Source organism: Sinocyclocheilus rhinocerous, unplaced genomic scaffold (genome assembly GCF_001515625.1).
Source record: "Sinocyclocheilus rhinocerous isolate Xijiao unplaced genomic scaffold, SAMN03320098_v1.1 scaffold659, whole genome shotgun sequence".
In the NCBI taxonomy this organism is placed as follows: domain Eukaryota; kingdom Metazoa; phylum Chordata; class Actinopteri; order Cypriniformes; family Cyprinidae; genus Sinocyclocheilus; species Sinocyclocheilus rhinocerous.
The window spans coordinates 349,852-363,222 of record NW_015652995.1 but is presented as its reverse complement, the minus strand read 5'-3'; the positions used below and the strand labels follow the sequence as shown (position 1 = coordinate 363,222).

General features: G+C 40.3%; 1 protein-coding gene across 1 annotated transcript in view; it reads right to left on the bottom strand.

The window, feature by feature from the left end:
• Window positions 1-332: 332 nt before the first annotated feature.
• LOC107715213 (multiple C2 and transmembrane domain-containing protein 2-like) overlaps window positions 333-13,371 on the bottom strand; it is a 60,228-nt gene continuing 47,189 nt past the window's right edge. The window contains exons 22-26 of the mRNA XM_016521292.1: window positions 12,702-12,799; window positions 9,195-9,913; window positions 4,900-4,907; window positions 3,423-3,429; window positions 333-344 (exon numbers count right to left, since the gene is read on the bottom strand). Coding sequence (XP_016376778.1) covers window positions 9,845-9,913; window positions 12,702-12,799 — 167 coding nt within the window. The 3' untranslated portion in view covers window positions 333-344; window positions 3,423-3,429; window positions 4,900-4,907; window positions 9,195-9,844. The remainder of the gene's footprint in view (window positions 345-3,422; window positions 3,430-4,899; window positions 4,908-9,194; window positions 9,914-12,701; window positions 12,800-13,371) is intronic.

Sequence of the window (13,371 nt, the reverse complement as noted above, 5' to 3'; positions counted from 1 at the left end):
ACTTTATATCATCTGTCTTGAAGAGCCTAACCAACCGTAGCATTTTGGACTTGATTCAAATGGCTTGAATTTGAATTTTAATGCCACGCTTTTTCTACAAATTTAAGTTACATATATTAAAATGTAAATGTTACGTCATATTAGAATTTAAATTGTAATAATATTGTTGTATAGTATCTAATATTTTATTTTTATTATTATGCACATGAATAATTAAAAATGCCAATGGTCTGTTTTTAAAACATTAAAAAAATCATCAGAAATTATTGCTTGATTGATTATCTGTGTCAAGCAGTTTGTACAATATCGTATGCACCTGGCATAAAACGTAATATTTTATTATACTGTTCTGTTTAGATGGTTTGAGATATGAATTAGTGAAGCTACATTTCATGATTGTGTTTGTTTTAACCTGTGTTGTTCCGACTTTATGAAACATATCATGCTGGCTATTCAATTATTGAAAGTGGATTACCTCATCTCACTTTACCTCATCAATTAATTGTTCGAGAGTTATTTGAAACTATCGTGCCGTGAGATTTCTTGGCCAGTTGATTTAATGTCCTCGGTTCGCCCTTTCTCAACTCAGACCACAGCGCATAGAGAAACAATTCCTCCAGCAGCCAATGAATACAGCGTTCTGAATAGTCCCATAATTCCCCATGGCTCTATAATAATCACTGTCTACCATCTTCGTGTCCTCCCTTGTTTCCCCAGCTAGGACTGACAGATTTGATAATTGATTCATCGCTAAATTAACTAATGCGATAATCAATTATTCCAACAGTTTTTTGGGGGAGAAACAGAGGCATATTAAAAAGGCATTTATGTCAGCCGCTCGGTTCTAAAATGTTTTGGGTGCAATGTGAGTTTTGTCTGATGATAAGCGCTTCTAGCATTTTTCCCAGTTCTCTCTCCTCTTTGCCCATTCGGCTGCTAACTTGGTTAGGCAGCATAATGAAGTGGAAAGTTTCCCTGGTTCGCTTTTCCCGTTTTGCAGAATTTCATTGCACCGTTTATTCCAACATGACAAGAGTAGCTCTGTGGGGCAGCATTTGTTTCCATGCATCTGTTGGCTGGCGAGTGGGAGGAGCCCTGGCTAGGCTTGAAGGCCAGCATGTAGGAGTCAGCCACTACGCAAACCTACATATAGAGGCTATGCAAAGCAGCCTAAGCAAATCTTCCCATTTTATGGTTTTTCATCTAATTTGTTGCTGGAATTTTCGTTGAACAGAAAATAAAATATTGGTAAAGTGTTGGTAGACAAGTGCAAGGTTTCTGAAATAAACAGAATATACGAGATAAACACTTTGCCCGCCCACAAGCTCTTCTGATTGGCTACGATTTGTGGTTGATTTTGTTGCGTCTGGTGTGGACAGACAATTGCTTGTCACTGGAATCTTCTTGCATCACATTTTATAAGAAAAGGTTTCAAACCACAGACTCATTCTTGCTTCATACAAACGCAACTGTGTCAGTTTTTCGATTAGTGAAATTTACCTCAGAGGACTTAGTACTGTAATGTTGTTGCAGTGTTCCTCTTGTTGCTGGGCTGATTGATTTGTAGGTGTTAAGGCAATATACAAGATTAGGTGTTAAGACAATATACAAGATCATGTCCACATTTGGTTGTGACTATAGCCTTAATTTTGCGGTTTTCTGACTATACACTAACCCTTTACATTAAAAGTTGAGGAGAAGATCCCTTCCAATTCCAAATAAAACACATGCTGACAAAATGATGTATGCAGTAAACTGCAGTGGCTTGTTTAAAACTTTATTTTTTCATTCTATGTTACCGTGATTTCTAAAGACTGAACAACTTCTCACAGTTTGAGATCTGTTAAATTACATTTCTGTCCTCCACATCACTATCATTCAAGCCAAAAGCTTCAAATAATTAAGTCATTATCATTACTGGATCGTCATTAGACTGGACCGAGTACCACCTTCTTATTATTCCATTGCGAACAGATTAGAGTTCATTATGTAATGCGAACGGCTCTACCTGTAGGTACTAATATAGTGTTAGCCGAAGTCTTGCCATGGAGGACTCATAAATAGCTAGCTTAATTACAATTTCACAAATGAAAGAATAAAGGAATCAATAAATGAGTAGATCTCTGGGTAGGTGTCTGGGCAGACCTTATTCCTTTATTTGTTTTCTCTTTTTACCACTCCTCTCCTCGTCAGTGGGGAGCAGGAATCCCAAATTATCTACAGGGTTACGGGGCGCACTGCCCTGGAGCCCCTCACCCCATAGCAGAGGTAACGTATTCAATGGCCTGGGGCGAGTGGTGCTGAGAGTGAGCCCTGCTGCATACTGATGGGTGAGCAGGGGACGCAGTAATTGGTGCAGTGGAGGAGAGGGGAGAGAAGGGCAAGCACAGGGAGATGATGGCTTTGTTTCCCCCTCTGTCTGTCTCACGCCTAGACTCCTCCTCCTCCTGCCATCATCCACCCCATACCCCTCTGACACACACTCACATGCTTCTGTCCATCAAAATTCTTAAAGAGGTACTTCACCCAAATATTAAAATACAGTCATTATTTACTCACCCTCATGTCGTTGTTACAATACAGAGCTGTTCTTGAATGGAACGCAAAGGAGAATGTCCAAGCTTTTTTTTGGCCAGACAATCAAGGTGGATAGGGATCTGGGAAAAAGCTGTGGTCACCATTTACTTTCAATTTAGGGAAAAGAGCAGCTTTAAAATTCCCCGAAATAGCAGCTTCTGTGTTCCATGCATGAAAGAAAGTCATGCAGATTTTAAATTACACTATAATGAGTAATGACATTTTAGATTTTTTTTTTTTCTTGAACTATTCCTTTAGGATAATAAAATGTCTTTGCTGTCAGATGATGCTCTTGGTAGACCTTCTCGAAAGGCAGAATATGAGCAAATCATGGAAAGTATCTACCGTCATGCTGGTCTCACTGAGAGACAACCTGGAAAATGATCAGTGTCTTCAAAGTTTGTTTTAAATCATTTGTCTTAAAGAACCAAATGTTTCTTCCAACCATAAAGGAAGGAGGATGACATCTGTGTGAGTTTTGGACGTTTTATTCAATATGATTTTTATTAGAAACCTTCAAGCACTAAATCATCTGACTTTTCGTTGTACATTTTCTACCAGGCTTACAAAGAAAATAGCTACCGTCAGAATATCCACAAAAATGGGAACACTCCATACATAAAAAAAAATTATATGTACAAAATTGTATATATACAGTGTATATATATATATATACAGTATACACACACACACACACACATACACAATTATCCAGTCATTTTAACCAGTGTTTTAATCATTTAAATTCTATTTTATTTTCATATGCAACAAGCCATGGAAAAATGCTGTTGTTGTTATGTACAGTTATGTTTATAGTATGTTTTGTACTAACATACATTTTCCACTATGCTTCTTTTCCCTGCAGTTCTGAAGAGGGACAGATGTGTTTGTAATCCAGGAATTATCATTTCACTACACGGTCACCGCATGTCTGAACAGTGCACAGCACAGTTTTAGCATAGGGGTAAGTAGAAAAATATAACCACATGGGCCTCCACTGCTTATCAAAGCTAAAGAGGAGAAACTAACAGAGGCTTTAGTTTGCCGGCTAATTGGGCCCTGATGGCTAACATTGTAGACTCATGAGCAAAACAAACATCATTTCTATATCTCCACAACTGGACCCTTTAAACCATGATCACAGAGCAAAGTGGTTCCAATGCAAGACCACATCTAATTAATCCGAGTCAGGAGCTTTAAATTAAGTTAAATCCTTTTTTTTTTTTTTTACACATCAATTACTATGTGCGCAGTGCAATGCTTTAGATCTGGAGGACAGTTCATATGGCTGTAATTAGCAGGCCTTGTTAATGAAAGAGGAGGCAACGCATGCCCGGAGATTGACTGCACTCTCAGTGGCAGTGGGCAGTGACCTTTGGAAACCTCAGTCTCCAATTATAATTGATATGTAGGGTGATTCAAATAACCCTAAGCTGATTTTTGGTGTAAAACAGAAATTTTTTCACAGTAAGGGAAGAGAAATGTAACAATTATTTTCACCAGAGATAAGACAGGAATTGATACCAAACCCTACAGTAATTGGTGAGCGTGAATGCATGTTTTTATATGATTGTGAAAAAAGGGGGGGAACAGACCATCAGAGAAAATACTTTGCATGCAACTTTCCATAAATTAGTATATTCTACATTGGAAAAAAAAGTGGTAACCGGCAAATGTTTTTACATGATCTAACCCATATAAATGTTGATATAACAATTTGTCAGGTTGACAAGTTAAAATAACATTTTTGATTCAAAGAATTGCAACATAAAGCGCATACGTTTTTAATGTAACCTAAAAAATATATATATATTTTTAACTATAGAACTTTTTTAAACTATAGAATTAGCCCATACAGCACACAAAAGCATTATATAAAATATTGTCACGTTTTATAAAACAAGTTAAAAAGTTTTTTTGGGGATTTCATTTGGTGTAGAATTTCTAATTTATGTCTGAAAATACTCTATTTTTTTTATTGTATTGAGCTGCAGTTCTGCTACGCAGGAGAAACGGTGTCAGTTTGAAAGCACTAATGTCGCTTTTGCAGTTACACTGTTGCTTACAAACTGCTTGTACTGCGTTGAGTGAACCAGACTGAATTGTAAAAAGCAATCAACCTGATTGTCTTTTTGTGCAAGCTTTTACTTGACCGTCCTGTGATTTCACCCTGTCACTTTTGTGCACTGGCACATTCCAGAACACCAGATATACATATTCATTTGACTCCTATAGAATGTGTCAAATAGAGGTGTCCTAATTGTGTCCTTGATGAAAGGCTATTAATATTGAACACTTCTGCAGTCACCCATGTGTCTGCACTTTTTTTTCTTTTTTTTAACTGCGAGACAAAAAGCAGATCTCTGCTTATCTCTAATGATACCTGAATCCCATGAGGTGAGAAGAGAAACTGCGAGTGGCTCCAGTAGATTCATCAAGCCAAATATTGTGTTCTTTCCTCTGGAGGCTGAGAGTCACATTGCATTATATCACTGTTAATTAAAATGAAATATGCGGTTAAATTATTCTGTGTATTGCTGCCTGACGGGGTGTGCGCACGCTAAACGCCGACCATTGAGGCGACCACAGATAGCTAACAAAGGTGTCTTTCTCTCTTTCTTTCCATCCCCATATCTTCCTTTCTATCGTTTCACCAATTTCCACTTCCATGGCGCTCTGTTCTCAAGGTCCTTCCTCAAGGGTGCGCAACGCAATTCAGTAATGGGATGGAGAGAAAGAGATTTCCCATGTTTATTAAGCTAAATTTTTTTCTTGATTATTGTTATAATGTGTCGCCGAGAGGGCTGTCCTATTCTGTTAACATTGTTTAACATTTTCTTGCTTTGACGATAAAAGGAAAAGAAAAGGATGGAGAAAGTAAACGCTCCTCGCAACCAGTTATCAGAGGTGAGAGCTTGTCGCAGAAGGGGTGACTGTTTTCGAGGCGGTCGGCGTCCCTCCTCATCGTCCTTTCATTTAAGCCTGGCCTTTCTGATCCAAGAGACGAGCCTATCAGGGCCGCACTGTAACGGAGGGACCTCTGGCCCCACGCTGCTCACGCGCCCGCCTGCCCTCAGACTCACACTCCGTATCTCAGCGGCACTCCTCGCCCCTGCCAATGCCCCTGAGACTGGCCACCGCCCCAGCTGTTAGCTGCATTCTAATGCACTCCGAATAATATTAAAGCCAAATCAGTTGAATTTATTAATCCGGACAGGCCCCTAAGAGAGATGCTTTTAAAGGCCAGCGACTTAATTTAAGCTCTTAAAGGCTACCCCAGTGCATTTGATGTATTGTGAGAAATTACGGCTCAGTGTCAGTGAGTGTAATACGCCCACTGTATAAATAACATGCAAACTATGAGTTCGCAGAACAGAGGCAAGCACCCTGAGGCTCAATTGCAGTCGTGACTTTAAAATGTAATTAATATTTGTACCCGCTACTGACTGTAATCTTTGCTCTCATGTTGGATAGTCTTTGTTCATCTACATACGTTGTTGACTGATCCATGGCGGCTTTCCTTCCTTCCAAAGTACAGACAGGAGATGTGGGGATATCTTCGACAGGCTAAGCATGTAGGTTAAGGTTCTCAGTTGGTGCGGCCCACCCTGAGAAGAGTAAAAACAATCGCTTTTGTCATTTGGATCTCATTAGTGTCTGATTCCAGGAAAGCCCTTCTCGTTATTGGTGTCAGATCTGAGGCCTGACCTCGGCGATCTCAATACAGCGATGTTGAGCCCCTCAGCAACACGACGAGTCTCTGATGTGTTTATATTTTGACGTACTACTAAGGAAAACAAATCAAAAGTAAAGTAATATGACATCTTTATGTTAACAAGAAGCTTTTGCTTATTGCTGCCTTATGAAGACTCTGCAGGAATACACGGCGAGTTGAGGGAGGGTCATTTCCCTTTAACGAAAGCACCCGCGTAACAATAATTGAGGAACAGGGGCATCTTATTAAAATTAGATTTGGTTGGCATTGCTTCTGAAAGAGAAAGCACCACCTGCAAAGGAAGTATTGCAGCACTCTTTTTACTATTTGGCGTTTCAGTTTGACGCCCGCTTCAGGGCTGCATATCTGGAAGAAAAAAAAGAAAAAAAAAACAGGTTGTAGGGGTCCTTGCGCACAGTCTGCCCATGGTGCTGCCTGAAGGACTACCATGGAAACACAGAGTGCGACAGGCTCTAGGGGGACCTGCCACAGCTGCAGGCACTTCCTTTCTGACAGGCTGATGAAGACATCAGCCTCATACCAAGCAAAACAACAACTATTGAAGGAGAAAAAAGAGAGAGAGAATGATGCAAGCAGTGTTAACTGCTGTGTGGATGAGATGTTCATTAGTGAGTTTGGGGAAAATATTCAGGGACCATATTGCCTGTTTAGTAACCTATAGAGATTTGAGGTTTCAATCCCAGGAGTAAACTGATCATTTTTAAACATGATTTTGTTTATTAGACAAAACAGGAGGGGGGGGTCTACCATGTATTGTCTCTATTGTCCTCCATCCTCACCTAGGTTTCTATCCAAGTTGAGAGTTTAATTCTTGTAATAAAAAATTTTACTATCGCAAAAACAATTTGTGAATAAAGCAACGTTTCAATCTTATGTGTTCAGGAAAATAAAATAGTTACTTCTCTGTAAATTGCCACAAATTAGAAATCTAAAATGAAGTCACTGGGGAGGACACTGAATAAAATAAAAAAATAAAAATCTCAAGGGCATGTATGTTTTTTTAATGTGCTGTTTGATTGCATCTTGTTGTACTGATCTGATCTATAGTTAATGATAGTGCATTGTTAACATGAATGTTGAAGAAGAGAGCGTCCTTTAATAATTAGCAATGTAATTAGTAAACAATTTTTTCAATGAATGTATCTATAAAATCTTAATGCAGTTAAGAGCAAAATATGCTTAATTCAGTATTCTTAAAACACAATGTCACAGGCCATAATTGACAATTTTTTTGTTGTTGAAACAACCTATTAAAAAAAAAACTATTCACAGTTGATGATGTTAGTGCTACATGTTAGAGGGTGTGCAAAGTTTTTGTGCATTCATTTTCGGACCACAATTTGACTTTTCTAAATGTCTGAAGCATCAAAGCATAAGATTTTCATCAAGGCAGTTTACCCAAAAACACTTGTCAACACTAGCCCTCAGAGATGAATGCTGCGTCTGGCCTCTTTTTACGAGAGATCTCAATTGGCAGCCTCTCATTTCATCTGCGTTTTTTGAGACGGTCTTGAATTTTTGAAGACCACTGCTCTCCTCCAGCACAAACACTTCACATCCACTTAGAGGCTCGCTTTCAAGTTTTGGTGCTAACCCCACGACTAGCACTTTCCTGCAAGCATTGTTTAATTGGTTTCACCTCACGCAGACATCTGATGGGGTCTCATTTACTGAGCTAAGGGACACTGGCCCTCCCCTCCTCGCTCTCCCTCTCCGTGGCCCCCCAGCGGAGTCTGTGCAGGAGTTTGTGTGTGTGGGATTTCTCTCGTCAGAGCGTCGCGGGTCACCTCCACTCCCCCTCGCTTTGAATCGGACCCCCAGTGGCAGCTCCTGGGAGAGTGCCGTGATGTCTCTATCAGACTGTCAAAAGAGATAGCCCCGGGCTCCAGCAGGTCCCTGAGAGCCAATCAAACTCTTCACGCTGCACCAACCGATGCTCTTTCACCAGCACCAAACTGCAGAGGAGTGAAGGGAGGGTGGGAGAGACGGAGGGGGGCAGACTGGGATGCTGAGCACTCCAATCAGTCTGAACAAACTCCCCGAGCTGGGGTCTTGGGCTCATCTGTATGGCTATGGCTATTTTTACAAAGCATCCGCTCGGCTATTTACCTCGCTCGCTAAATTATTGAGGGAGAGCAAGCGAGCGGACGCCATCTGAGGAAGTTTCTTCTTTCTGTTCGGTTTTACATTTCTTTGAAAGAAACTTTTTCCTGCTCGCTCTGATAAAAGTTGTCTGTAAATCGAGGTGAAGGACAAAACTTAGCACTGTAAAAAAAGGTGCAAATGAACAGCGCTCACTGCTAACTTTATTAATATGTTAATAATCGCTTAATATTAATTTCAAATCAACGCTCTGAATGCCAACATTCAAGATGCACTACTTTGGAAATGTTGCTTTCTATAAAAATGACTCTGATAGCGGAGAGGCTGGAATATGTCTGTAATATGAATAAATAAGTTGATGAGGCAGGAAATCTCCATTTGCTCTACTTGAAGCCCCATCACTGGTGCTAACACTACAGAGTGATGGGTCTAGTAGAGAGCCATTAGGCACTGGAGGTGATTTTAATGAAAATGGGAGACGCTAAGTGCAGGGTATGGAGTGTATATACTCACTCACTCTTTCTCTTCCTCTCTCTCAGTCTCCCTCCCTCTTTATGAGAGATGAGCTCTCTCATCTGGACCTTGTTATTGTCAGCGAACTACAAAAGCAGTGCATTAGCTGACTGCTCTGGACACACAGAGACTTTGATGTTTTCCTCCAACAGTGACCAGCATCCTCTTCTGAAGTGTGGGCTGGGTAATAATACTGTGTGCATCTTTCACAAATAACACAGAGTTAAGGACGTGAGAGAAGACAAACACATTTAAAAAGTCAAACTTTTTAGTCATCTTCATTTCATCTTTATCTGCTGCATAAATGTACAACACAGAAGATGCATAGAAAAAACAAACAGCATACATAAAATAATTCTTAACAGTAGGCTGCATTTGCATGAATAAAAATGTTAAATGGCATTTAAAACTGCTTGAATATTTTCCATAATATAAACAAGTTTATCATAAATATATTTTGCCCTCATTTAAATATTCCCTGCTGTAAACACAAGCAACAGGAAGCACGTATGTGCGCTGTTTTGTGGCTAATTTTCAGTTTGTTAAATGAACCAGAATGTGGTCTCTAAAAAGACATTAATATATGAAAAGGCTGCATTGTATCTCATTGCATTTCAGCGTGACCACATGCAGAGGCTGGTGAAGCCCGTCTTTACCTTCATATGCTCAGACACTGTGACCATGTGAGTTCACGAGGGCCAAAGGCCCCGTCAGGAGGGGCCCCTCTCTCTCTCTCTCACACACACACACACACACACATACACAGTATCATGCAGCCGATGAATACACCTCAGTGGAAATGCGGATGGTTTGGCACAAGGGGGCTCCTTCTCCACTCGCACGGGGCATTATGACTTAAACAGACCGTGTCTTGAAACGCTGTCCGTCCCTTTCATCCGACACGTCCGTCGGGTTTCAACGCAAGCGTTTCTTCTTTGCTAGGCCCTGGTTGCCGAGCTCAGCTCTCAGCTCGCTGTACTGCACCTGTAAAAACAAACAGCTCTTTGGTCAGACGCAGGTAATCGGAGCTGAGGCCCGCTCACGGTAATGGCTCCCCTGAGGAGAGCCGGTGCAGGGGGAAAGCCAGGCGGGCGCGGCTGTAATGAATCATTTTTTAAACACAGGAGCAGAGGGGATTAATCACACGGAGGAAAGATTTGAAAAGTCAAGGGTTCCGTACCGACACAGCGGTGACTACACTACCCCCACCTATAAGGGAACTATACCGGTTGAGCAGACCCGCTGTCTTAGGTCCTCGCAAACTGAGTTGTTGCGAGTTGTGTCCTTCCTGAGAAAAGTTTGTTGGAGACTAATTATAGCAGCTTGTAGGCAGGAGTAAGCTGTACTGCTCCGGCTGGGGCATTGCGGTTACAGATGATCACACACTTCCCTCGTTTCAGATGAAAATGCTGTTTACTTTACTTAAAGCAGGGAGTGAACTCAGGTCGGAGGTGAAGGTCGTCATGATGAAAGTAGAGTTTCACTGAGGTTTGAGAAACTGAATAAAGATTTTTCCTGCAGCTCACAGCATATCCACGTACAACTACTAGACGGCAATTACACGTATTCAGATCTGGCATTTAAAAAGATAAATACATCTTGTGTGCATTTAATGAGAAGTTGCTATATGACTACAAAGTCAGTCCTTCTCTTTCAAGTCATAATGTGATGATTCGGCATGTGAAAATGACACTTTTTAGCCCATGACTAATAAATGGGCTTATGTACCTACTTTAAGTTTCATTCCAGATGCACTTGCATTTCAATTACAAACTTGCTGGTAATACAAGCGGCCAACCAAGCTATTTAATATATTATTAGACAGAACTGTTAAAGGACACGGTATATGATAAAGTTTTATAGCAGACATTGTAAAATGTTCTCATATGATGTCAGCATTCAGCAAAAATGCATTTATATAATTTAAACGTATCTTTAAATGTCTAATAAATATTTCTGTGAATCTTGCAAACTTCAGAAAATCCAGAACTTTTATGATTCTTTTTTAAATAATTTTTTTTCTAATTTATAATTACACCATGTGTTATTTACTTTCTTTAAAATCTTTAAATTAAACCGTGTGAAGTGATATATATCGGCATTATATTGGTCGACCAATACTCAATACATATCATAATAAACATTTTGGACACATTATCGAGCCCAAGTGCTCCTGGATCGTAATAACCTCCAAAAGCATTCCCTATGATTTTGCTTTCACAGCTAAGAGCAACATCAGCTTCTGAAAATTACATTAAAGGCATCTTCTCTTGTCCAAGGCCACCGTTCAGTCCAAACGACATACAGCATCGACAAATAATTAAATATGGCATGAGGCTGATAGGACTCGAAGCGTGGAGAATGCGTCCAAATGATTTTCTTGTTTGTTTCTCCTCTAAACAATAACCTGGAGGTGTATCTGTAAGGTAGGGACTGCACACTAATTACCAGGCCCTGATTATGAGAATGGGAGATGGAGCACAAGGGAACAAAGTGACGCGGCAGCCTCAGAACATGAAACTGTCCTCAGAACTGACAGATGCTGCTTATTTTAGGACAGAGGGCCGCTGTATGAAGTCCAGTTTTGAGGGTTTGCGTTTGAAGAACAGCACAGGCACTAATTGCCAAGTCATTTTCGGAACCATGATACAGGAGTCAATTTGAGCTTTTGTAACATGCTGTTTATTTGGTCAATCCATTTTTAGCATAAAGGTTTGGACATGTTAAACTTAACGGGGACAGCAAGGATCTGCATACCTTTTTGGTATTTATTGGCATCCTTAATGACCACTGTGCCGTTTTATTGGCATTTTGTTCTTTAAAAAGTGCCATGCACTTTTTTTCTGCTAAAGATCATTCTAGCTTCCCATTTTTGGTGTGTTCCATTTAAATGAACAGCAGGCAGTTCATCCAACCAAGAAAACATACTTCAAAAGGCTTAAAAACTCAGCAATGGTTTCCATCTTGTTTTGCCAACTTGCTGCTTCCACATGCCAAAACCAGTGTGTCATGCTGGCTTCATCTAACCACACAGACATATGTTAATGTAAAGTTGCAGAGGTTCATCCCGGGAGGTTCGTCTGAGCCAATCACTCAAGCTCTCCAGTATCTGAGCAGGACAGGAAGCACTGACAACAGTTAAATAGCCTTGTTGATGGAGAGAAGCATTCTATGCAAAACGCTTCGTGACAGCAGGACCCGCTTTGTATCCTGACTTCAGAATCTCACTCAGGGTCCGAAAGACGGAGCGAGACTCTCAGCATTTGGCTGCACATCCGCGGGCTTATGATGTAACCCTGAATGACATATCAGCCATGGATAATGTTTCATCACATATGGCGCCCAGCAGGACGGCGTTGGCTCAACACTTCATTAATCGAGTCCTCCAACCTGATGTGACGGGGGCCGCCACACTGCCAGTGTGCAGACACCGACCCCTTAGCCAATCCCTGAACCCTCTACAGCACCCTTCTTTTATCACAGGCCGACAAAACTGATAATCAGGGACAAGACTGAAGCGTTACGGCCGAGGATAGATCAGAGCGGACCCCATCCAGGCAGCCGAGTGACTCCATCAAGACATGCTGGGAAATAATTGGGCCGGGGGCCGCCTTTAAAGGCGTGAGTCCATTAATAATCAAACACAGCCAGAGGAAATATCCTGGGTAACACTTGGGAATTCTGTTAGAGCAAATAATGCAGACATCTTCTGGGAATTCCTTCCTTGTCTCTGTCCCTCCCTCTCTCTCTAAATGTAAAATTGGACCCTTACCTTTTGAACATCAGAAGGCACCCTCTTGAGAAAATCCAGTATTTCATTATTGTCAATGGCATATGGGTTGAAAAGCTTCTTAGTAAATTTGTTAACACCTGTAAAAAAAAAAACAAGCGTGCATTAATAAATAAAGTTATCCGCCGCACCTGCACGTATCTTACTGACAAAACAAACCTTGACCCAACAAACATTTGTCACTTTATCTGCTATATGAATTTCATACTGCTATTTAGCAAATGGCTGCAATATAACAAAGAGTGAAAAATTTAAGGGGGTCTGAATACTTTCCGTACCCACTGTAAGTGCATATAAATAAATACACATGGTATTTTATACGGTCATCACAGTTCACACTACTGCTGTATGATGTCATATAACTGCATCACTGAGCCAATATTGATGAAGTCCCTCATTTTCTGACCAATATATTTTCATAATTTTCCCTTGAGAACATAAAACATTTTTTTCTAAAGAATAATACATGAATGTTCATAAGTTCATCAAGTACACAATAAATTGATCAAAAGTGACAGTAAGACATTTATAATGTTACAAAAGATTTCTATTTTGAATAAATACTTTTCTTTATTAATTGACACTGAAGTAATGAGTAATGGCTGCTGAAGACTGTAGTTTTGTATATTAAAATATTTTAAATTGTAGTACT